General features: G+C 46.0%; 1 protein-coding gene and 3 pseudogenes across 5 annotated transcripts in view; 3 read left to right on the forward strand and 1 right to left on the reverse strand.

Annotated features, from left to right (window-relative positions):
• Positions 1-5,251, forward strand: part of CERS4 (ceramide synthase 4) — a 43,012-nt gene extending 37,761 nt beyond the window's left edge. For 4 of the 5 annotated variants that reach the window (XM_036281786.1, XM_036281788.1, XM_036281789.1 and 1 more), the window contains 8 exons: positions 558-676; positions 772-829; positions 1,445-1,495; positions 1,827-1,919; positions 2,120-2,248; positions 2,635-2,741; positions 4,537-4,693; positions 4,779-5,251. In XM_036281786.1, coding sequence (XP_036137679.1) covers positions 558-676; positions 772-829; positions 1,445-1,495; positions 1,827-1,919; positions 2,120-2,248; positions 2,635-2,741; positions 4,537-4,693; positions 4,779-4,955 — 891 coding nt within the window. In that variant the 3' untranslated portion in view covers positions 4,956-5,251. The remainder of the gene's footprint in view (positions 1-557; positions 677-771; positions 830-1,444; positions 1,496-1,826; positions 1,920-2,119; positions 2,249-2,634; positions 2,742-4,536; positions 4,694-4,778) is intronic. The other variant, XM_036281790.1, reaches the window with a different exon arrangement.
• An 8,709-nt stretch (positions 5,252-13,960) lies between these two features.
• LOC118643792 lies at positions 13,961-18,554 on the reverse strand (annotated as a pseudogene).
• A 1,234-nt stretch (positions 18,555-19,788) lies between these two features.
• On the forward strand, positions 19,789-25,390 carry LOC118643793 (annotated as a pseudogene).
• LOC118616397 lies at positions 22,286-22,804 on the forward strand (annotated as a pseudogene).
• Positions 25,391-26,494: the final 1,104 nt, after the last annotated feature.

Genomic DNA, 26,494 nt, shown 5'->3' on the forward strand with positions numbered 1-26,494 from the left:
TGAGAATGTACTGTTCAAGAGGGGATACAGGAAAACCTCTGTGGGGAGTTGCTCCTATCCCCCAGTCCCTTTTTCTTTTTCTTATTATTTTTTCTTTAATCCTCACCTGGGGACATTTTTCCATTTATCTTCAGATAGAGTGGGAGGGAGAAAGAGAGACAGAGACATCAATGTGAGAGAGACACCAGTTGGTCGCCTCCCGCACAACGCTGACCAGGGCCGGGGACCAAACCACAACTGAAGTAGGTGCCCTTGATTGGAATTGAACCCGTGACTCTTTGGTCTGCGGGCCAACACTGTAACTGCTGAGCCAAACCGGCCAGGGCCCCCAGTCCTCATCAGTCATCTGCCTGTCCTGTGAGCAGGGCTGGGTTCTCATAGGCTGACTGTTTTGGGGGGCCCTACCCCATATCCCACTACTCCTCTATCTCTATAGGTAGACAACCCCACAGGTGAGGTCTGGGACTGCAAGAGGTAGCAGAGTTGGGTTCCGCCTGTCCTGGGACAGGAGTGGGAAGCCATCTCTGTGACCCTAGCCCCCATCACCCTTTCCCTAGCCTCAGATAGCTGTCCTGGCCACACAGTGTGGTCTCACGCTGCGGCAGACTCAATGCTGGTTCCGAAGACGCCGGAACCAGGACCGGCCTTGCCTGACTAAGAAGTTCTGTGAAGCCAGGTCAGCTTGGGGTGAGGCTGGGGAGGGGATGTGGGGGAAGTGGGGAGGGGCTGCTCTGTCAGCAGCTGCCTGATGGACTCCCTCCCTGTCTGCAGCTGGAGGTTTGTCTTCTATCTGTGCTCCTTCTTTGGTGGCCTCTTGGTCCTCTACCACGTGAGTGTTCTTGACTGCTTCCTGGCCCCTCGACCTGTCCCACAAGCATCTACTATACACTGGACCTGGCTTGGGGGTTAGGGGGTATGTGGAGGGGTATGGGCAGAGGGAAAAGCATGTGCACAGAGAAGGGAGAGAGAATTTGGCAAAGTCCTGGCAGATGTTCCCTCAACAGGAGCCTGTTGGGATCTACAGTTGGTTGGGCCTGGGGATCTGGCAGTGAATGAGCCCCTGGTCTAGAGTGAGAGCAGAGATGTAACCAGGTGGGAAAGATCAGAGCTCAGTAGCCAGGCCAGTGTGGTTCAGTTGGTTGGGTGTCATCCCATGCATCAAGAAGTTGCTGGTTCGATTCCTAGTCAGAGCACATGCCCGAGTTGTGGGCTCAATCCCCAGCAAGAGGCATGCCAGAGGCAGCTGATCCATATTCCATCCTTATGTCTATGTTTCTCTTTCTCTTCCCCTTCTCTTTCTAAAAATAATAAAAATATTTTTTTAAAAATCAGAGCTGAGTGACAGCAAGGACCAGGGGAGGCCCAAGGAGGTCCCAGGCCTGGGATGGGGGTCTGGGGTCAGATCTTTGGGCAGCCTCAGATGCCTGTTTCCCCCATCCCCCAGGAGTCATGGCTGTGGAGACCAGCAATGTGCTGGGACAATTACCCAAACCAGGTGAGTGCCAGGGGGCTGGAGGAAGGATTGGGGTGGTGAGAGTTCCTATGGCCAAAGGCAGTAGAGCCTTACCTGGACATGAGAGTATAATCCCCTCCAAGTCCCACTACCTGTTTCTGCCTCCCCTGCGGGATGGAGAGGGGCTAGGAATCAGGAAACTTGGAGCAGGAGCTGACTCAAAACCACTGCCCTTGGTTACCTCCAGGGATAAGGAGCTCACAGCTTCCCTCATTGGGATTCAAATGTCCTGGTTTTGAACAAATAGGTGAGGGCCCAGAGGGAGTTTCCACTCTCCCTCAGCTAATAGCCTTGTCCTACCTCCCTACCACAGCCCCTGAAGCCAGCCCTGTACTATTGGTACCTCCTTGAGCTGAGTTTCTACATCTCACTACTGATTACATTGCCCTTCGACATCAGGCGCAAGGTGAGGACAGGCCAGGATTCAGCTGGGGAAGTGATGTCCTGGGGGAATCAGGATCCAGTTTCAGTGGGGAAGGATGGCTTCACCCCACACCTGGAAATCCTCTGGCACCTCAGGCAGGAAGTGTGGTACCTACCACCACCCCACCACCCCACCTCAGGCCACGCAGCCTTGCCCCAGGTATGACCCAACGTCTCTCGCAGGATTTCAAGGAACAGGTGGCGCACCACCTCGTGACGATCACCCTCATCGCCTTCTCCTACAGCGCAAACCTGCTGCGCATTGGCTCTCTGGTGCTGCTACTGCATGACTCCACAGACTACCTGCTGGAGGTGGGCCCAGCCCACCCCTCTGAACGGCCCTCCTCCCCCACACTCCCAGGTGCCCCTGGAGATGATGCCCTGCCCCTCAGTCTTCCAGTGAGGTGAGGCCCCACCCCCTCAGCTTTTCTAGAAGAGGAGACCTCGCCCTATTCAGGCTTCCTGGGAGATGAGTTCCTGACCCCTAAGATTCCTAGAAGGTGAGGCCCTGCCCTCTCTTCTCTTTCAGGTAGTTGAACCTTCTCACTCAGAGATCCACTTTGTAACTTTCTAGGCAGTTTCTGGAGATAAGGCTCTGCCCCCATGGTGCCTTTTCCTTGAGAAGAGGCCCCACCCCTTACTACATGGCTCCCCACCACTACCACCCACCTGAGTCCTCTCTCTGCTGTTTTCCCCAGGCCTGTAAGATGTTCAACTATGCGCACCAGCGGCGAGTGTGCAATTCTCTCTTCATCATCTTCTCCTTGGTTTTCTTCTACACTCGCCTTGTGCTCTTCCCTACCCAGTGAGTCAGCCCTCTAGTGGAGGGCTGGGGAGGTTGGTGGGCACAGCTGGGATCCAGGCCTGCCTCACCCTTGGTTTCAGACCCATGGAACAGGGGGTGTTGGCTGGGAGGCTTCCAGGAGAAGACAAAGAGGGTATTGTGTTCCCAGCCCAAGACACAGCACATGGTAAGGGCCAGAGGTGAAAGAGACAGAAAACTGGGCTCAGTTCTCATTCCCTTAGGTGCCTGGAACACGGAATGGATGGCAGGTTCGGTCACCAGCTCACGAAAGTCTTTGCCCAGTATACTGGCTAAGATTCTCACAGCAGAGGGAGCAGTATAAAGATCTCTGCTTACATGGAGCTGACATTGGGGGGATAAAATAAATAAGCAAACAAGTAGAATATAGAGCATGTGAGGGAGTAGTGATCGTGTTAAAGAGAAAATGAAGTCAGGTATAGGAAGTGTGTAGGTAGTGGGAATTGCACAGGATGGTCAGGGAAGGTGTCACTGACAGTATTCATACAGAAAGACTGGAGTGAGGTGAGTCCTGAGGCTGGACTGTGCCTGGCATGGTAGAAGAACAGCAAGGAGGTCGTTATGGCAGGAGCAGAGTGAGCTAAGGGAGGATGAGAGTGGATGTGAGGACAGGGAGGGGACTAGACAGGTTGTGCAGGGCCTTATGGACTATAGGGAAGACTGATTTTTCTTTTTTTTGGAGAGAGAGATGGAAACATCGATGTGAAAGAGAAACATAGATCAGCTGCCTCCTGCATGGGGATTGAGCACACAACCCGGGCATGTACCCTGACCCGGAATCGAACCAGGACCTCTCAGTCCATGGGACCATGCTCAATCCACAGAGCCAGGTGGGAAGACTGGTTTTTATCCCAAGCGAAGTGAAGGATTCTGAGTAGAGGAGGGAGGGGACCTGACTCGGGTGCTCACAGGCGCCTTCTGGTGACTGCAGAGAGAACAGCTGGTGAGAGCCCCTAAAACAACACTCCTACCCCCTTCCCTAACCCTGGTCCATGAGCTAGGTGGCCAGAGCAGAGGCCACTGCCCTGGTCCAGGTGAGTGATAATGAGACTGGACCAATGCAGATGAGAGAAAGTGGGTAGATGGACCAGGGATGACTCAAGGGTCATGAGATGATTATGTCCATAGAGGATCAGGAGCTCAGCTCTGGCTATGCTGGGTTTGAGGGGCCTCCAGGTCCCCCAGGAAAAGTTATAGAGGAAACAGTGGGCACACCAACTTGGAGAGATGTGAATGTTCAGTGTTTGCAGGCATGAGACTGGACAGGGTCATCCAGGGACCAGGTATGGACAGAGGGGCCCAGTCCCTGAGCCCCTGATGTTTGCATGTCAGGAGCCTGCAGCAGAGATTCAGGGGGAGCAGCCATAAAGTGGGGAGACCAGAGTGGGTTTCTGAAGGCACATGAGGAAAGCTGATCTGGGTGAGGAAAGGTAGGGTGAAAGCTTTCTGAGTTAGGGGAGAAGAGGGCCTGAGAAAAGGAAAGGCATGAAAGGACCACCCAGGAGAACAATGGGAATACTACATGCTTCCTTGGGGTTCATGGTTGTGCACAGGCCATTTGGCAAGCTTGTGTGACCTACTCATTCAACATAACCAAGTGAGAAGAGGCACTTAAATACCCAGCTGAAAAGCATAGGTATTACTACTCTGAGGGCAACAGGAAACCATCAAAGGCTCTGGAGTAGGGAAAGTCACACAAGTTAGCACTTCTTAGCACTGGGGGCTAGAGCTGCTGAAGTCCACCTCTTCATTCTGCCTGCCCACCTGCCTGCCTCAGGATCCTCTATACCACATACTACGAGTCCATCGCCAACTCAAGCCCCTTCTTTGGCTATTACTTCTTCAACTCACTTCTGGTGATGCTGCAGCTGCTGCACGTGTTCTGGGCTTGTCTCGTCCTTCGTATGATCCACAGTTTCACAAAGAAAGGCCAGGTAGGGCCGAGCTAGGTTGGGCTCCTATGTGCCACCCTGGAGCCCTAGCCCAGCCCCAGCCTTGTGCCCACTCCTTGTTCCCCAGATGGAGAAAGACATTCGCAGTGACGTGGAGGAGTCAGCCTCAAGTGAAGAGGAGGAAGCCCAGAAGCAGCCCCAGCTCAAGAATGGGGCAGCTCAAGTCCCCCAGGAATCCCCCACTGATGGCCCTCGGAGCCGGGCAGCTGGGTGGCTGGCCAATGGGCACATGTTGGCCACATAGCTGGCTGGTGACTGGCTGTGAAGGGTTGCCCCTAGTACCTAGGGTTTGTGGGGTAGCTAGACTGGCGGCCCTTGGGCCAGCTCTGTGGAGACAGGGAAGGCCCCACCCCAGGGTAGGGGGCGCTGATGATCTGTCTCCAGCCCTTTTCTTCTGCCTACCTTCTCACCTTCCCTTAGGCCACTAGACAGAACTGGGTGTGGGCAGCAGAAGGATGCTAAAGCTCACCGAGCCACCACCAGGCTATAGCCTGGGGACTAAAGAGCCCCAGGCTGAAACAAGTACAATAAAACGTGAACAAAGCCAAATTCTCTACCTTAGAGTTTGTATTCCTGTCACAGCTCCTCAGAGGCCCCAAGGAAGCCAGGACTCTGTTTACATACCCCACTGATAGGACACTCACTGCCACCCCAAGACACATGCCCAGTCCCAGGGGACCCAGACAGCAAGCAGCATGTGGAGACTCCTTCCACTCCAGGGCAGTCTCAGGCAGCTACTCATAGACCCAGCTGACACCTGATTTTGCCACTGGTCACAGATCAAAGGACAAGCAAAAGGGCAAAGGGGAGGCTCGTGGCTATTGCAACCCTTGCTCAATGCTGGCAGAACCCCACCCTCATGGCCCCCTGGCTTCGCTGGAGACAGGGAAATAGAGCCCATGAGTAGGAATTTCCACAGGCTTCCCAAGGGCCAGCCTGGGTGAGGTCACTTTCTCTGAGCTCTGCAGGAAGGTATCTCTCCCAGCTGAGACAGGCTAAGGGACTATGTCCCATACCCCAGAAATCACAGCCACAAGTTCCCGTGCAGGGCCAGAACACACTGCCTTCAGTGGAACAACAAAAAGGTGAGTCATAGGAAATGGCAGAGGATGAGACATTCTTGGGGACAGGGGGAGAGGAAATGTGTTAGAGACAGGACAAATCATTGAGAGAAAAACAAGGTCAAAGAGGAACAGATCTGAGAGAAGAAATGGCTAGGAGAGGTGGCAGTGGAAGAGGGACAGGAGAGGTGAGAGAAGACACCTGAGTCAAGACTGAGCTGACGGACACAAGAGGGAAGGCAGAAGACAGGCAATAGAAAGGGTACAGGTCTTGTCTTTTGTGCAAACAAACGAGAGAATGGCAGTGGGGATATATGGCAGAGAGGAGAAAGGTCTCTGCTTTTTCTCCACTGAGAAGATGGAGGGAAGAGAAAGAAATTCAGGAGAAAGGTGTTCAAGATGCTGGAATGAGAGACTAGAAAGAGGAGAGGGAAGAACAGATAGCAGAGAGGAGAGTGGCAGATGGTATGGGAACAAGAAGCAAACAGGAAAAGAGAAAGAAGGGACATTGGGGTGATGGGAGGGAAAGAGGCACTGGGGAGAAAATAGACTGAGAGCTGAGAGACAGCTGACCCAGAGCTTTGAGACAGGATGAAGTGTCAGAAAGAAGGCTTTGTGAGAAGGTGAAAGGACCAGGAGGAAGAAAGAGAGAAGATTGAGAAATGGGTATAAAAGGGTTATCAAATAGAAATGTGAGAATGTTAAGAGAGAAAAGCAGATCCTGAGAGGAGGGAGGCATGGGGAGATAAACAGGTTACTCTGAGGGGGAAGATGCAATTAGCCTTGAAGCAAATAAAAGCGATGCTCAACATTTTTTCAAAAGTGTAAATGAAAAAGTATGAAATTCTGCTTCTCACCAGTTATCCTGGCAAAAGTGACAGCAACAGTGCCCTCTGGTGGTAAGATTTGCAGGGAATATGGAGCTGCTATGGCACATCCCATTGAGGGAAACTGGATAGTAAACTAGGAGGACAAAGCATTTCCTCTTTATCAAAAACACACCTAGATCTCCCTAATACGCCTACAAATCAATAAAGGACAACTGTTTGACCAGTGTGGCTCAGTGATTGAGCATCAACCCATGCACCAAGAGGTTGCCGGTTTGATTCCAGGTCAAGACACATGCCCAGATTGTGGGCCCAATCCCAAGTGGGGGGCATGCAGGAGGCGGCCAACTGATGCTCTATCTCCCTCTCCCTTTCTCTAAAGTCAATAAAGGGGGGGGGGGGATTTTTTTTATAAAGGACAACCAACCTAAAGAAAAATGACACAATGCACATTTATAGAAGAGAAGACATTTATGGCCAATAATGATGAAGACACATTCACTCAATCTCATTCATAATCAGGATGATGCCAAGCAAGAGTGAGATGCCATGTTAGACCCATTCATACCATGTTTTGTTTATTTCTGGAATTTTCCACCCTGGCCGGTATGGCTCAGTGGTAAGAGTGTTGCCCGTGGACCAGAGTCCCGGGTTCAATTCCAGCCAATGGCACATATCTCGGTTGTGGTTCATCCCCGGTCCCAGTTGGGGTTGTGCGGGTGGCAACCAATTGATGTGTCTATCTCACATCCTTTCTCTTCCTCTCTCCCTCCAGCTCTATCTGAAGATAAATGTAAAAATATCCTCTGGTGCAGATTAAAACCAAAAAAATAGAATGCAGCCTGGCCATTGTGGCTCATTGGTTGAGCATCAACCCATGAACCAAGAGGTGGCTGGTTCAATTACTGGTCAGGGCACATGCCCAGGTTGTGGGCTTGATTTCAGCAGAAGCTGTGCAGGAGGCAGCCAATCGATGTTTCTCTCTCAACCTCTTCCTCTCTCTCTAAAAATCAAGTTATGTGTATTTTTACTGCAATAATAATAATAAAACATGGTAAAAGTCAGTAATCTAGAAATATAGGTAAATTTACTCAACTTGATAAAGATCATCTACCCAAAAAACACTACAGCATACTTAATGGTGAGAAACTTGAAGCTTTCCCATTAAGATCAGGAACAAGGCAAGGAGTCCCCTCTCACCACTCCTTTCCAGTTCCTACTGGAAGGTCTAGCTAATCAATAAGACAAGAAAAGGGAAGAGATACAGATTAAGAAGGAAGAAATAAAACTGTTCATAGATGATATGGTTGTTTATATAGAAAATTTTTAAAATATGTTTTTATTGATTTTTTAGAGAGGGGAAAAGGGAGAAAACGAGAAACATCGATCGGCTGCCTCCTACATACCCCCCACCAGGGATGGAGCTCAAAACTCAGGCATGTACCCTGACCGGGAATCGAACCGGGACCTCTCAGTGTATGGGATGACGCTCAATCCACCGAGCCACACCAGCCGGGCATACGTAGAAAACTTTTAAAAATTAACCAAAGAACCTCCTGGAACTACTAAGCCATTATAGCAGCATTGCAAGACACAAAGTTAATATACAAAAGTCAATCACTTTTTTTCTTTTTTTTTACCCTCACCCGAGGACATTTTTCGATATTTTGCTCAGATAGAGTAGGAGGGGGAGAGAATGAAACATCGATGTGAAAGAGACACATAGAGTCGTCACCACCCACACAACCCAACCAGGGCTGAGGACAAATTGCAACCGAGGTACGTGCCCTTAGCAGGAACCAAACCCGGGTCTCTCCAGATGGCAGACCGACACTCTAACCACTGAGCAAAACCGGCCAGGGCACCAATCACTTTCCTATACACCAGCAATTAAAAAGTGGAATTTGAAATTAAAGACACAATACCATTTACTTAGCACCCCCCTAAAATAAGTACTTTGGTATAAATCAAAACATGTACAAGTTTTACATTAGGAAAACTATAAACTCTGACGAAAGAAATCTTTAAAATACTAAATAAATGGAGAAATAATCCACCCTGGCCGAGTAGCTCAGTGGGATAGAGCATAGTCCCAATACACCATGGTTGCAGGTTCATCCCCAGTTAGGGCACATACGAGAATCAACCAATGAATACATAAATAAGCTAAACAAAAAATCAGCATTTTTTCCTCTCTCTTTCTCTCCCTTCTCTCTCTAAAATCAATCAATAAAAAATGTTTTCAAAACAAGAAATATTGCCCTGGCTGGTTTGGCTCAGCAGTTAGAGCGTTGGCCTGCGGACCAGAGAGTCCTGGGTTCGGTTCCCACTAGAGGCACGTACCAAAAAAAGAAAAATATTCCACCCGGCCAGTGTTGCTCAGTGGTTGCACCGAAAGGTCATTGGTTCGATTCCCAGTCAGAGCACATGCCCAGGTTGTGGACCCATCCCCAGTTGGGGTGTGCAAGAGACAGCCAATCGATGTTCTCTCTCACTGATATTTCTGTCTCTCCTTCTCCCTTCCTCTCTCTCTAAAATCAATAAAGAAAAAGTATTTATTTATTTATTTTGCACTTATCTTCAGTTAGAGTGGGAGGGAGCGAAGGAGGTAGAGAGAGAGAAAAACGTCAACATGAAAGAGACACATCGAGTGATTGCCAGCCACCCACATGACCCCAACTGTGGCTGGGGACAAACTGCAGCCGAGGCACATGCCCTCAGCGGGAACCAAACCGAGGACTCTCTGGTCCGCGGGCCGACGCTCTAACTGCTGAGCCAAACCGGCCAGGGCTAAAGAAAAAATATTTTTTAAAAATAAAATAAGCCCTGGCCGGTTTGGCTCAGTGGTTAGAGCATCGGCCTGCGGTCCAGAGAGACCCGGGTTTGGTCCCCGCTAAAGGCAGGTACCTCGGTTGTGGTTTGTCCCGGGCCCTGGTTGGGTCGGGGTGGGAGGCAGCCACTCAATGTGTCCCTTTCACATTGATGTTTCTCTTTCTCTCTCTCTTCCTCTCTCTCCCTCCTACTCTATCTGAACAAAAAATGGAAAAATGTCCTCGGGTGAGGATAAAAAGAAAAAATGAAAAAGTTCTTCCCAACTTGATCTATAGATCTAATGTAATTCCAATCAAAATCCCAGAAACTTATTTTGTGGATATTAACAAGTTTATAAGGAGAGGCAAAGACCCAAAACAGCTAACACAATATTGAAGAACAAGAACAAAGTTGGACTGACACTACCCAATTTCAAGACTTACTATAGCCTGGCCAGTGTTGCCCAATGGTTGGTGTCGACCCATGCACCAAATGGTCAATTCCCGGTCAGGGCACATGCCCAGGTTGTGAGCCAAATCCCCAGTGGGGGGCATGCAGGAGGCATGCAATCGATGTTCTCTCTCATCGATGTTTTTATCTTTCCCTCTCACTTCCTCTCTCTCTAAAATCAATAAAGAAAAAAAAAGATGTACTATAAAGCTAGAGTAATCAAAACAGTGTGGTATTGGCAAAAGTACAGACAAATAGATCAATGGAACAGACTCACATAATTACAGCCAACCGGTCTGTGACAAAGGATCAAAGGCAAACAATGGGGGGACAACGGTCTTTTCAACAAATGGTACTAAAACAACTGGACATCCACAGGCAAAAAAAAAAAAAAAAAATGAATCTAAATACAGAACTTACACCCTTCACAAATTAACTCAAAATGGACCACAGACCTAAATGTAAAATGCAAAACTGTAAAACTCCGAGAAGATAACAGAAGAAAATCTAGATGGACTTGGGTTTTGTGTTGACTTTCTTACATATAACACCAAAGGCATAACCCATGAAAGAAAGAACTGATAAGCTCAACTTTATTAAAATTAAAAATGTCTGCTCTGTGAAAGGCATTATCCAGAGAGAGAAACAGAGGGAGAGAGAAGACAGGTTCAGACTAGGAGAAAAATTTGCAAAAGACATCTGATAAAGGACTGTGATGTAAGTAGATATACAAAGAACTATTAATTCAACAATAATAAAACAACCCAACTAGAAAATGGGCCAAAGATCATTAAAGAAGACAGGCAGATTGCAAATAAGCATATGAAAACACATATGTCATCACACATCATATGCCATCAGGGCAATAAATGTAAATTAAAACTATGACATGCCATTACCACACCTATCAGAATGGCACCAAATCCAGTACACTGACAATGCCAAATACTGGCAAGGTTGTAGAGCAACAGGGAACTTGAACTCATTGCTGGTGGGGATACATAATGGCATAGCTACTTTGGGAGGTAGTTTGGCGATTTCTTTTTTTTTTTTTTTTTTCATTGATTCTGGAGAGAGAATAAGGGAAAAAGAAAAAAAGAAACATTGGTTTGTTGTTCCACTTACTGATGCATTCATTGGTTGATTCTTGTATGTTCCCTGACTGGGGATCAAAATCACAACCTTGGCATATTGGGACAACACTCTAACTAACTGAGCTATCCAGCCAGGCCTAGTTTGGCGATTTATTACAAAACTAAACATATTCTTACAATACAATTCAGCAACCGTGCTCCTTGGTATTTAGCCAAAGGAGTCTAAAACTTACATCCACTCAAGACATGAATGTTTATGGCAACTTTACCCATAATTTTCAAAACTTGGAAACCACCAAAATGTCCAGTATGTGAATGGATACATAAACTAATACACCCAGACAATGGGATGTTATTCTTCATTGGGAAAAAAGAAATGAGCTATCTAGTCATGAAAAGACACAGAGGAAAGTTAAAGGAATATTACTTAGTGAAAGAAGACAATCTAAAAAGCCTGCATAATGGATGGTTCCAACTGTATGACATTCTGGAAAAGGCAAAACTATGGAGACAATAAAAAGATCCATGATTTCCAGGAGTTGGTTAGAGGGAGACAGTTTTAGGGCAGTGAAACTACTCTGTGTATTACTGTAATGGTAGATACATGTCATGTTACATTTGTGCATACTCATAGAATGTACAACACCAGGATGAACCTAATGTAATCTATGGACTTTTGGTGACTATGATGTGTCCATGTAGGTTCATCAGTTGTGGGACATTGATATTGGGAGAGGCTGTGCATGTACTGAGGCAGGCTAATACACTAGGACAAGTGGAATAGGGAAACTATAGGGAGACAGATAGTTAAACGGCCAAGCAGTTTACAGCCATCTAGCAAACTGCAAAAGCCTATCTCTTGTAACCAAGGATACTTAAGAGTAAATGGTTTAGCCCTGGCCATTGTGGCTCAGTTGGTTGGAACGTTGTCCAATACAACAAAAGGTTGCAGGTTCGATCCCAGTAGGGGAGTTTCTCTCTCATCAATGTTTCTCTCTCTCCCCACCCCCCTTTCTTCCTCCCACTCTATCTGAAAATAAATGAAAAAATATCCTCAGGTAAGGATTAAAGGAGGTTCCAGGAGGTTCCAGGGCACAGGCTCTCCCTCCCAGGAGCATGTCGGCTTCTCTCTATTTCCCCCATAGACACACATCTCCTAAACTATAAGGGACCCCATAAGACTTGCAACCAGAAAGCAATGGGCAGCAGCAGCTCATCCCAAGCTAACCTCCTGACCCTGACTCCAAGGCCCCCTTTTCTCTGACATCTTAGTAAGCTAAAGCAGCCCCACTGTGGCTCATTTCCAGACCTAGTCGCTTTCCTGTTGCTTCTTCTGTCCTCGGCCCTTCCTTGTTTCTCTGACCCCAGTCTTAATAAATATCCTTTAAAAATTACCTGGACTTGCCCTGGCCGGTTTGGCTCAGCGGTTAGAGCGTCGGCCTGCGGTCCTGAGAGACCCGGGTTCGGTTCCCGCTAAGGGCGCGTACCTCGGTTGCAGTTTGTCCCCGGCCCTGGTTGGGTTGTGTGGGTGGCAGCCACTCGATGTGTCCCTTTCACATCGATGTTTCTCTCTCTGTCTCTGTTCCTCTCTCTCCCTCCCACTCTACCTGAACAAAAAATGGAAAAATGTCCTCAGGTGAGGATAAAAAAAAAAAAAAAAAAAAAAAATTACCTGGACTCAAACAATAAGTGCTGGCAAGGGTGTGGAGAAAAGGGGACTCTAGTACACTGCTGGTGGGAATGCAGACTGGTGCAGCCACTATGGAAAACAATATGGCGTTTCTTCAAAAAATTAAAAATGGGTCTGGCTGGTTGGTTCAGTGATTGAGCATTGACCTATGCACCAAGAGGTTGCAGGTTTGATTCCTGGTCAGGGCACATGCCAGGTTGTGGACCCAATCCCCAGTGGGGGGCAGGCAGGAGGTGTACTCGATGTTCTTTCTCATCAATGTTTCTCTCTGTCTCTCCCTCTCCCTTCCTCTCTCTCTAATATCAATAAAGAATAAAAAATTTAAAAAATATACATATATATATATATATATATATATATATATATATATATTTCATTAAAAAAAGGAAAATGGCAGCTGGGTTAGTTTTGTTAAGCTTCCAGAAGTATTCACTGTGACAATGTTCCTCTGAACCAGCTCACTTTTTCAGATCTACCTACACTTTCCAAATCACCTGTATGCTCCATGCTTGAAAGTAGGAACGTTCAGAAAACACGGCACATGGGGAACTCAAACATTAGTATAGGTAAAAGGTCAGTTCAGAATCACAGCTAGTTCAAATGTTAATTTTCTAGAAATTCATATTAGTCTATCAAAAGCACACACAAAAAAACTTTTTTTTATTTACTGATTTTTAACAAGAGAGAGTGAGGGAGAAAAAGGAACATCAGTTTGTTGTTCCACCTATTTACACATTCATTGGTTGATTCTTGCACGTGACCTGACCAGGGATCAAACCTGCAACCTTGGTGAACTGGGATGATGCTCTAACCAACTGAGCTACCCAGCTAGGGACCAAAAGGGTGGTTTTGTTGAGGAAGCTAAACCATGTGTTTGGGTCATTTTTCTTTCTGCTCACAGAACATAGTGTGCAAGTCTTGTGTCCTGTGATGACACAATGGGTCCCAGCTGAGTCATGAAGGGCATCTCAATGGGAGCTTTATCTCTTAGGCTTCTTGTTTACATCACTAAGCAGCTACATAATTAGCACTTTTCTATTCTCTAATAACATGCAGAACAGTCACTCTTTCTAAATGTTCGTTTTCAAACTGTAGTCATCGCAAAATTAACTGTGCTGTGGAGTTGCTTTTTGCTAAATACTACTATGTTCACTGTGTGCACTTATTTGAGTAATATTGTAAAGTGGGAGAAAAGACAGAAGGAACAACTTTGAGGAGGTAACAGACTGCTCTTCCCCTATGGATGGTGTAGGGCAGAGGGTGAGGACACAAAAACCAAGGCTCAATTCCATTTCACAGGACAGGAGCTCCTCACTTTACAGCTTTTTGGCATAATTGGAGCAATACACTTGCTCCTGATGGAAAACAGAGTGTAATGGCCAGATTCATGGAGCATTTTTGCAGTGGAAGCAGCAGTCATGCCAGCATTGTCCTTTATAGGCCACCATATTAGAGCCTTTGCTAAATCCAGTGATGGGGTTCTTGCATCCAGCATACTTCTCGGCCACAAAGTTGTAGCAATCCACACAAAAATACTGGTCCTCCACAGTGGTGAAGGTGCCCAGCCACCTTCCTTTTTTTTTTTTTTTTTTGGTATGTGCCCCTAAAGGGAACCAAACCCAGGACTCTCTGGTCCACAGGCCAATGCTCCAACTGCTGAGCCAAACCGGCCAGGGCCCCAGCCAGCTTCTTAGAGCAGATAACACACAAAGCACTCAGCATGCCAGGGCTGATCCTGGTAAGTGATTTCTCCAAATGTGATGGACTTGTTGCACTTCACACAATGCTTGGCAAATCTGGCCTCATGGCAAGTCATGCAGTAGAAGTCCTTCACTTTAAAGAAACTTCCAATCCCAATAATTTGCTTGCATTTTCTGCAGGTGAAGCAATCCTTGTGCCAGACCGTCCCCTTATGCTCCATGTTCATCTCCTGCCATAATCGGCTTGAAGCAGCTCTTGCACTTGGGGGAGTCCTCCTGCATGGTGCACTTGTCACACAGGATCTTGTTGTTCTTGGACACAAATGTCTCATTGGCTAAGGGGTGCAGGCACTTAGCACAGGGGAAGCAGGTGTCATGCCAGTGGAGGTTCTTATAGTAAACCTCGTTGGAGCCCGCACCAGTGGGCTTGCGGCATTCCCCACAGATGTTGGCACAGAACTTGTCAAAGCTTTTCAGACATCAGTGGTGGCCTTCCTTCTCCACATACTTCTTCCCTTGCTGGGGGTCCCTACAGTAGCGGCAAACTTCTCCATAGTGCCCAGCTTGTACCTGGAGGGACCTCACACTGGATGTATGGACAACAGGATGTATTCAGCAAGGGCTGTCTATAGTCATCAACAACTTCCAATGTGCTGCCTGGGGACACTCAGCAGCGCAGCTGTCCCAGCAGCAGCTACTACCCTGCACAGAGGCGCAGCGTAGCAGCAGTGGTGGTGATGGCGGCAAACTGCCCAACAATTTTTTTCATAGAGGAAGAATGAACCAGTTCCATAATAATACAAATTATCATGTTGTTTCATAACAAATTGTACTTACACTGTACTTACTGCATAACAAATTGTACTTACTGCTGCTATTAAACCAAGTTGGTTAAAAAAAAAAATTTAAAAAAAAAGCCCTGACTGGTTTGGCTTAGGGTAGAGTGTCAACCTGGAGACCAAAGAGTTGTGGGTTCAATTCAGGTCAAGGGCACGTATTCCAGTTGCAGTTCGTCCCCAGCCCTGGTTGGGCTGATGCAGGAGGGAACCAGTCAATGTGTCCCTCTCACATCAATGTTTCTCTCTCTCCCTTTCTTTCCCTCTCTCTTTCTCCCATTCTATCTGAAGATAAATAAAAAAATATCCTCAGGTGAGGATTAAAAAAAAAAAAAAAAATCACTTAAACCAGAAGCTGTCAATTCAATAAACCACTTCTTTTAAAAGGGATTTTCTTGCCCTGGCCGGTTTGGCTCAGCGGTTAGAGCGTCCGCCTGCGGTCCTGAGAGACCCGGGTTCGGTTCCCGCTAAGGGCGCGTACCTCGGTTGCAGTTTGTCCCCGGCCCTGGTGGGTTGTGCGGGTGGCAGCCACTCGATGTGTTCCTTTCCCATCGATGTTTCTCTCTCTCTCTCTCTCTCTCTCTCTCTCTCTCTCTCTCTGTTCCTCTCTCTCCCTCCCACTCTACCTGAACAAAAAAAAAAAATGAAAAAATATCCTCGGGTGAGGATAAAAAAAATAAAATAAAAACTAAAAGGGATTTTCTTGTTATTATTATTATTATTTTAAATATTTTCTTTATTGATTTTAGAGAGAGAGGAAGGGAGAGGGAGAGAGAGATAGAAACATGGATGAGAGAGAACATGGATTGGCTGCCTCCTGCATGCCCCCCACTGGGGATCGGGCCCACAACCTGGGCATGTGCCCTGACTGGGAATCCAACTGGCGACCTCTTGGTATATGGGTCAATGATCAATCACTGAGCCACACTGGCCAGGCCCTTTTTTAATTTTTTTAATCCTCACCCGAGGACATGTTTTGTTCTTGTTTTGTTTTATTAATTTTAGAAATGGAGGGAGAGAGACTGGCCAGTGTGGTTCAGTGGATTGAGCGTTGTCCCATGGACTGAGAGGTTCTGTGGTGAGGGCACAGGCCCAGGTTGTGGGCTCGATCCCCAGTATGGGGCGTGCAGGAGGCAGCCAATCAATGTTTCTCATTCACATCGATTTTCTCTCTCTCTCTCCCTTCCTTGTTCTCTAAAAAAATATCAATGAAAACACATTTTTAAAAAAGAGAGAGAAACATAGATGTGAGAAAGAAACACTGATTGGTTGCCTCCTATGCACACCCCTGATCAGGGATCAAACCTGCAACCTAGGTATGTGCCCTGACCAGGACTAGAACCTGTAACCTTTTAGTATACGGGACGACACTCCAACCAACTGAGCAACCTGGTCAGGACAAAAGGAATCTTTTTTTTTAATTCTTTTTTTTGTTTTTTAATCCTCACTCAGAGGATATTTTTTTCATTTATCTTTAGATATAGTGGGAGGGAGTGAGGGGGTAGAGAGAGAGAGAGAGAAAGAGAGAAACTTTGATGTGAGAGTCATATTGACTGGTTGCCTCCCGCATGACCCTGACCACGGTCGGGGGCGAATTGCAACTGAGGTACATGCCCCTGGCCAGAATTGAACTCATGACTCCGCGGGCCGACAGTCTAACCATTGAGCCAAACCGGCCAGGGCTAATTCTTTTTTTCTTTATTGATTTTAGAGAGAGAGGAAGGGAGAGGGAGAGAGAGATAGAAACACTAATGAGGGAGAACACTGACTGGCCCACCTCCTGCATGCCCCCCACTGGGGATTGGGCTCACAACCTGGGCATGTGCCCTGTCCAGGAATCGAACCCATGACCTCTTGGTGCATGGGTCAATGCTCAACCACTGAGCCACACTGGCTGGGCCAAAAGAATTTTTCTTTAAAAGAAAAAAGGAGAGGAACCCAGGCTGGTGTTGCTCAGTGAATAGAGTTTGGGCCAGTCAGGCACATGCAGGAGGCAACCAATAAACGTGTCTCCTTCACATTGATGTTTCTCTCTCTCTCTCTCCCCTGCCCTCCCTCCTTTTCATTCTCTCTAAAATTCAATAGAAAAAATATCCTCTGGTGAGGATTAAATTTTTTTTTAAAAGGAAGGGAGAACTTCTTATAACAGAAAGACACTTTAAAACCTAAGAGACAGCCCTGGCTGGTTTGGCTCAGCGGTTAGAGCGTCGGCCTGCGGTCCTGAGAGACCCGGGTTCGGTTCCCGCTAAGGGCACGTACCTTGGTTGCAGTTTGTCCCCGGCCCTGGTCGATTGTGCGGGTGGCAGCCACTCGATGTGTCCCTTTCACATCGATGTTTCTCTCTCTCTCTGTTCCTCTCTCTCCCTCCCACTCTACCTGAACAAAAAATGGAAAAATGTCCTCGGGTGAGGATTAAAAACAAACAAACAAACAAAAAAAAAACTAAGAGACAGAGCCCTGGCCAGTTTGGCTCAGTGATTAGAGAATTGGACTGCGGACCAGGGAGTCCCGGGTTCGATTCAAGCCAAGGGCACGTACCCTGGTTGCGGTTCATCCCCAGCCCTGATTGGGGTCGTGCAGGTGGCAACCAACTGATGTGTCTCTCTCACATCAATGTTTTTCTTTCTCTCTCTCTCTCCCACTCTATCTGAAAATAAATGTAAAAATATTCTTGGGTGATGCCCCGGCCAGTTAGGCTCAGCGGTTGGAGCGTTGGCCTGAAGACTAGATAGTCCTGGGTTCAGTTCCGCTAGGGGCACATACCAAAAAAAAAAAAAATATATATATATATATATATATTTTTTCATATATATATATATATATATATATATATATATATATATATCGGGTGAGGATTAAAAAAATAAAAAATAAAATAAAACCTAAGACAGAGCATGCCCATCTCTGTTCAAAACCTAAAGGTACCCAGCTTCCTACATACCCTCTGTGCCCCCACACCCCATCATCTCTGACATCAGATTTTACAATTACCCTACTCCATTCCCTCTAGATGTCCTCTTTCTGGATCACATGTCTGCCTCAGGCCCTTTGCACTTGCTGTTTCCTCTTCCCAGAATGTTTTTCACCTACATATTTGTAAAGCTCAAACACCCTTTCCTTCCTTTAGGTCTCTACACAAATGTTTCCCTATCATGAGTCCTCTGTTGACTCTCTAATATAAAGAGTGACCCATCTTTCCCCCAACCCAACATGCCCTTCCCTCCCACTCTGCATTTAGTCCCCAGAATTTAGCACCATCTGATGGGTTTATTAGCTGGTTGTCTCCTCTCCCCCTTCACATCATGGGGGAGGGGCTTTGCTCTCTTCAAGGCACCATCTCCAGCACTTATAGCAATGCCTGACACATAGTCCATGCTCAATGGATGTTTGTGCTCCTCCACAAATTAACCTACAAACACAATGCAATCCCAGTCAAAGTCCCAACTTGATCTTTTTTCATGAAATGCAACAAACTCATGAGATTCCTGTACTCCTAGAGGTGGGGGTTGCACAATATTATGAATGTGCTAAATGCCACTGAACTGTCACTTTAAAATGTTTAATTTTCTTTTACATAAATTTCATTTTTTAAAAAATACAGTGTAATATTATTGCATATCTGTTAGAATAATTACAATGACTGATCACAGCAGGAGATGCCAGGGTGTGAGGGAATGAGAAGAAATACATTGCTGGGCAAGGGAAAGACTACAGCCACTTTGGAAAACATTTTAAAATTTCTTTATAATTAAATATATAGCCAGCCGGTGTGGCTCAATGGTTGAGCGTCAACCCATGCACCAAGAGGTTGCAGGTTCGATTCCCAGTCAGGGCACACGCCCAGGTTGTGGGCCCAATCCCCAGTAGGAGGCATACAGGAGGTGGCCAGTTGATGTTCTCTCTCATCAATGTTTCTACCTCTCTCACTCTCTCTCACCTTTCTTCTCTCTCTAAAATCAATAAAGAAAAAAATATTTTTAGAAAGTTATTTAAAATAAATTTTAAAAATTAAATTAAATTAAATATATACCTCCCATATGAGGCAACCATTCCACTCCTGGAAATTTACCTAAAAGAAATATAGCAGCTCTGTCTGTAATAATGGAAAATTGGAAACAACCCAAGTATCTATCAAGATAAGTTGGGTAAATGAATGGTAGGCTAGCTGTACAATGGATTACAGCTCAGGGATAAAAATGAGTTAACTTTTAAGACATACAACAATATGGATATGTCTTAAATAATTATGTTGGGTAAAAACTGCCAGACAAAAAAAGAGTATATACTATATGATTCTAGAAATGCAAATAGTCTATAGTGTTAGAAGCCAATCAGTGGTTATCTGGGTAATGGGGGAGGGGAGGTTATAAAATGGGAAATGAACACCAATCAGGAAGAATATATGTACCCCCATGTTTGTAGCAGCACTATTTACAAAAGCTGAGATCTGGAAACAGCCCAAATGTCCATCATTAGATGAATGGATAAAAAAGCTGTGGTACATATACACAATGGAGTACTATGCAGCTGTAAGAAAGATCTCTTATCCTTTGAGACGACATAGAGGGACCTGGAAAGTATTATCCTAAGCAAAACAAGCCAAACAGAGAAGACAAGTATCATATGATCTCACTTATTTGTGGAATATAATGAACATAACAGTCTGAGGAATGGGGTAGTCCCAGAGACGTGGAGGTGGGGTACAGACTGACAATCCCCAGAAAAGGGGGTAGTGGGGGAGAGATAAACCACAGAACTTATATGCATGCATGCATGAACAATGGACATGGACAACAAAGCTGGGGATAGGGTGGGAGGGTTGGGGAGGGGGGAATCAGTTGGGGAAAAAGGAGAAACACCTGTAACAAAAATAAATTAATTATTTTTTTTTAAATGGGGAATGAGGAAACTTTAGGGAAAGACCTTTGAAAACATGAGCTCAGTGAGAGAAGCCAGACACGAGGCCACAAAGTGTGTAATTCCATTTATGAGAACTGTCCAAAACAGGCAAATCTACAGAAATAGAATGTGAATTAGTGGTTGTCAGGGGTGAGGGGAGGGAGATGGGAAGTGACTGCTGATGGGAGTGGTTTCCTTTTGGGGAGATGAAGATGTCTTAGAAATAGATGGAGCTGGGGATTGCACAATGTTTCAGATGTACTAAATGCCAGTGAGCTGTACACTTTAAAATGATTAATGGTTAATTTTATGTTATGTTAATTTTTCTTGATAAAAGAATGGTGAGAGTTGGACAAAATATATACATATGTCTACCCCCCCCCTCCCTTTTTAACACTATGTCATCTCACCCTAACCCCTCCAGCCACCTTCTCTGGCCCACCAGAATTTCACCAGGTAGTGGGACCTGCACCCATCCCACCCACATCCCCCTCCTGATGGGCTCCCAAACACCCCTCCCTTTTATACCTGGACCCTCCATGGAGGTTCACTGGGCTTGCCACACAGGACAGGATGGGTGGCTGGCAGTCAGAAAGAGCCCTGCTTGAGGGAATAAAGAGTTGACATCAGGCATACTCACAGGGCGGGGAGGTAGGGGCAACAGACCCTGTGACTACCCTCGTGTGCAAATTACAAAGTTACCTGCCCAGGGTTCATCAGCTGACTCACTGGATAGGAAGTCCCCAAACCAGGTCTGCCCCTTTGTGGCAGCTAGTCTGTAAGGATGACTCCACAAACTGGGCCTTCCGAGTGTTCAGGCTCCCTCTACCCCCCCCCTACCCGCCCCCCCCCTCCCCCACACACACACATCTGGGCTAATCTGGGACTTCACTGAACCAACAAAATGCAGCAGAAAGTGATGCCAGCCCAGTTCCTGGAGGGCCTAAGCTTTAGAAGGTCCAACGACTTCAGCTCTGCACTAACGGGAGCCTTGAATTGCCATGAAAGGCAAGTGGCCATCCTGCTCAGGTGGTCATGTGGAAAGGCTATCTGGAGAGGCCATGTGGAGAGGGGGAGGGCCATTAACCCAGCTGTCCCCACAATGCACCAGACATGACAGAGACATTCTGGATGATATGCTAGCCCAGCCCCCAAAGGACAGCAGCCACCATCAGGTGAAACAAAAGAGCCAGTAGCCATGCTGGCATAAAAACAAACACACAGATCAGTGGAACAGAATAGAAGTCCCAGAAATAAACCCACACCTATATGGTCAATTGATTTATGACAAAGGAGGCAAGAATATACAATGGGGTAAAGTCAGTCTTTTCAATAAATGGTGTTGGGAACACTGGACAGGTACATAAAAAAAATAAAACTAGACCACTTTCTTACACTATATACAAGAATAAATTCAAAATTGATTAAAAATTTAAATGTAAGACCCGAAATCATAAAACTCCAAAAAGAAAAGATAAAGAGTAAAACCTCTGGTATCACTCTTAGTAATTTTTTTTTGGATATGTCACCTTGGGCAAAGGAAACAAAAGAAAAAAATTTAAAAATGGGACTACATCAAACTAAAAATTTTTGCACAGCAAAAGAAACCATCATCAAAATGAAAGGCAATATCCTGAATGGGAGAAGATATCCACCAATGATACAACTAATAAAGGGATCCAAAGCATATAAGGAATTCTTACAACTTAACACCAAAAAAAAAACCACAAGCAATCTGATTTAAAAATAGGCTGAAGATCTGAATAGTATTTCTCTAAGACATACAGATGGCCTATAAACATATGAAAATGGTGCTCAAGATCACTAATCAACAGAGAAATGCACATTAAAACCACAGTGAGATATCACCTTACACCTGTCAGAATGGCTATCATCAATAAATCAATAAACAAGTTTTGTGAGAATGTGTAAAAGAGGGAACCCTTGTGCACTGCTGGTGGGAATACAGATTGGTGCAGCCACTATGGAAAACAGTGGTCCTCAAAAAATTAAAAGTAGAATTACCATATGATCCAGCAATCCCACTTCTGGGTATTTACCTGAAGAAAACAAAAACACTAATTCAAAAAGATATATGAACCAACCCTTGTGTTCACTGCAGTATTCTTTACAATGGCCAACACATGAAGTAAATAGGTGTCTATGGATTAAAAAAAACTGCTAAGAACGCTACAAAGGCTTCAGCATGCTTCGAGAGTACATGGTGGTGGGGCGCTGCCTACCCACCCCCAAGTGTCGCACACCATCCCTCTATCACATGCGCATCTTTGCACCTAACCATGTTGTTGCCAAGTCCCTCTTCTGGTACTTTGTGTCTCAACTGAAGAAGATGAAGAAATCTTCAGGGGAAATCGTCTACTGTGGGCAGGTGTTCGAAAAATCCCCACTTCGGGTAAAGAACTTCGGCATCTGGCTGCGCTATGATTCCGCAGTGGCACCCACAACATGTACCGGGAGTATCGGGACCTGACCACCGCGGGCGCCGTCACCCAGTGTTACCGAGACATGGGGGCCCGGCACCGTGCCCGCGCCCACTCAGTCCAGATCATGCAGGTGGAAGAGATTGCAGCCATCAATTGCCGCCGACCAGCAGTCAAGCAGTTCCCTGACTCCAAGATCAAGTTCCCGTTGCCCCACCGGGTTCTTCGTCGCCAGCACAAACCATGCTTCACCACCAAGAGGCCCAACACCTTCTTTTAGACACAGAGCGCCCCCATCCCCTGGTCTGCCCAAATAAACTCCTTGAGAAAACAAAACAAAACAAAACAATAAAAAACTGTGATACAACCCTGGCTGGTTTGGCACAGTGGTTAGAGTATTGATCTGTGGACCAAAGGGTCGCAGGTTCAATTTCCAGTCAAAGGCACATACCTGGATTGCAGGTTCAATCCCCAGCTCCAGTGTAGGTTGTGTGGGAGACAATCAATCAATGTCTCTCTCTCTCCTTCCCTCCCTCCCACTCTATCTAAAAGAATCAATGAAAAAATATCCTCAGGTAAGGATTAAAAAATAGAAGGGAAAGAGATTAAGAAGTACAAATTGCAATTATAAAATAGTCGCAAGGATGTAAGTACAGCATAGGGAATATGTCAATTGTATGGAGTCAGGTGAGTACCAGACTTACGGGGTGGATCACTTAGTAAGTTATATAAATGTCTGACCACTATTCTGCACACCTGAAATTAATATAATTTTTTTCTTTATTGGTTTTAGAGAGAGAGGAAGGGAGAGGGAGAGAGAGAGAGAGAGAGAGAGACATCAATGAGAGAAAACATCGGTTGGCCACCTCCTGTATGCCCCAACTGGGGATTTGGTTTACAACCTGGGCATGTGCTCTGACTGGGAATCGAACTGGCAACTTCTTGGTGCATGGGTCGATGCTCAACCACTGAGTCACACCAGCCAGGCAAACTAATATAATATTGAATGTCAACTGTAATTGAAAATTCTGTTAAAACCTGAAAAAATAAAATATAATAGTAACATTACAAAAAAGGGTGGGGGGAGCCCTGGCCAATTTGGCTCAGCAGTTAGAGCATCGGCCCTTGGATCGAAGAGTTGTGGGTTCAATTCCCAGTCAAGGGCAAGTATTTCAGTTTCGGGTTTGATCCTGGCCCCAGTTGGGGTCGTGTGGGAGGCAACCAATCCATGTGTCTCTCACATCAATGTTTCTCTCTCTCCCTCCTTCTCTCCCACTCTTCCTAAAAATCAATGGAAAGCCCAGCCTGTGTGGCTCAGTGGTTGAGTGCTGACCCATGCACCAAGAGGTCACTGGTTTGATTCCTAGTCAGAGTACATGGTCAGGTTGTGGGCCTGATCCCCTGTGGAGGGCATGCAGGAGGCAGCCAGTCAGTGTTCTCTCTCATCGACATCTCCATCTCTCTCCCTCTCCCTTTCTCTCTTTCTAAAATCAATAAAGAAAAAAAACATTTTTTTAAATCCTCACCCAAGCACATTTTTTCATTTATCTTCAAATAGAGTGGGAGGGAGGGAGGAAAAGAGTGAGGGAGAGAAAGAGAAAAACATCAACATGAGAGGGACACATCGACTGGTTGCCTCCCGCACAACCCGACCAGGGCCGGGGACAAAAACCACAACCGAGGTACATGCCCTTGACCGGAATCAAACTCGCGACTCTTTGGTCTGTGGGCCAGTGCTCTAACCACTGAGACAAACTGACCAGGGCAAGAAAAATTATTTAAAAAATAAATAAAAATAGCCCTGGCCAGTTTGGCTCAGTGGTTGGAGCGTCGGCCTGCGGACCAGAGTCCCATGTTCCCTTCCTGCTAGGGGCACGTACACAAAATAAAAAAATGAAATAAAAAATAAAAATAAATAAAAATAGCCCGGCCAGTGAGGCTTAGTGGATTGAGTGCTGTCTCATGGACTGAGAGGTCCCGGTTGGATTCCTGGTCAGGGGACATGCCCGGGTTGCAGGCTTGATCCTCAGTGGAGGATACACAGGAAGCAGCTGATGGATGTTTCTCTCTCACATAGATGTTTCTCTCTCTCTTTCTCCCTCTCTCTAAAAAAAAAATCAATAAAAACATATTTATAAATAAATAAATAAATAAATAAAAATAAGTGGAAAAATATTCTCCGGTGAGTATTAATAAAAAAATAAAAATGTCCTTATTGGAGATTCCAGTGTTGGAAAGAGTAATCTCCTGTCTTGATTTACTTGAAATGAATTTAATCTTGAAAGCAAGAGCACCACTAAAGTTTGCAACAAGAAGCATCCAGATTGATGGGAAAACAGTAAAGGCACAGATATGGGGCACGGCTGGTTAAGAGTGATATCAAGCTATAACATCAGCATACTATCATGGAGCTGTAGGTGCCTTAATGTTTACGACATTGCTAAACATTTCACGTATGAAATTGTCGAGTGATGGCTGAAAAGAACTGAGAGATCATGCTGATAGTAACATTATCATCATGCTTGTGGGCAATGAGAGTGTTTTGCGTCATCTCAGGGCAGTTCCTACACATGAAGCAAGAGCTTTTGCAGAAAAGAATGGTTTGTCATTCACTGAGACATCAGCTCCAGACTTTAAAAATGTAGAAGCTGCTTTTCAGACAGTTCTGACAGAGATATATCACATTGTTTCCCAGAAGCAAATGTCAGACAGACGTGAAAATGACATCTCTAAGCAAGAATGTGGTTCCTGTTCATGGTATACCAACCACTGAAAACAAGCCAAAGGTGTAGTGCTGTCAGAACATATATGGCGTTTCTCTTCTCCCATGGAAAGCTGTGTATGGTCCATTTCCCAGGTCTGAGATTTAAATGGATTTGTAATTCTTGTGATCACTTTTGTGTTTTATTACTTCCTCATACTTAACAAATTTTCCATGTTTTTAGTCTTGATTTTAGCTTTATAAAATCATCCATTTGTCCCAAATGACTGCAGCTTTTTTTCATGCTATAGCTTCACTAGCCTTAACTTAATAAACTAAATGTTTGGATTCCTCAAGAAACAAAACAACCCCCCCCCAAAAAAAACGGGGGAGCAGTCAGTTCAGTGAACTCAGAACCATGAGAGAATATCGATGGTTGTTGGGAGCTCCTGGGCATATAGTGGTTGGCTTCCCTGAAAACTGAGAACCCAAGTGACACCCCAAAAAGATCCAAATCTTAGGCCCCTGCTTAGGCTATGTGTGACACCTGCAGCTGGCCTCATAACCCCTGGCCCACTGCAGCTGACCATACCTGAGCAAAGGAGAAAAACCAAGAAACCTAAAAACAAGAAAACCCTCACTCCTTCCTGTCAACTGTAAGAAGCCCACCATAGTTTCATCTCTTTGGCAGGATGTCTTAGCCAGCTCAGGGTACACCTAGAGGGTGCAGAGGGAAGGCCTTTTACCCTAGAAGGCAGGGCATCCTCTGCTCCATCAGTCAAGGACCCCCTGTCCTGGCTGTAGCTACTTCCCAAGCCTCAACTCCCTCTGCCCCACAGAGAACTCAGCTCCCAACATGTTGCCTAAGGCCCAGACTCCAAAACCTGTCTTACCACCTCCAGGAAGCCCTCCTGATGTACCCACCTGCTCTATCCCCTCCCAACAAGGGCCAGCTCTCTGCTAGCCAGACTTGGGAGCCCCAAGATCCTGTATAGGACCCTGCATGGGACCTGCTGATGGCAAATATCCATTCCCCCTCCAAGGATGTCAGTGATGACATTGCCCACAAGGAGGCTATCAGGGCCCTGGCCATCCCATTAAGTGATGAGAAAACAGAGAGTCAGAGAAGAGCCTTGCCTTCCTCACCCAGCAGTTAGGATGTGTCTTAATTATATTTTCTGTATTTTTGTTTTTTGTTTGTTTGTTTGTTTTTTTATCCTCACCTGAGGACATTTTTCCATTTTTTGTTCAGATAGAGTGGGAGGGAGAGAGA

The sequence above is a fragment of the Molossus molossus genome, unplaced genomic scaffold, assembly GCF_014108415.1.
Source record: "Molossus molossus isolate mMolMol1 unplaced genomic scaffold, mMolMol1.p scaffold_m16_p_4, whole genome shotgun sequence".
In the NCBI taxonomy this organism is placed as follows: Eukaryota; Metazoa; Chordata; class Mammalia; order Chiroptera; family Molossidae; genus Molossus; species Molossus molossus.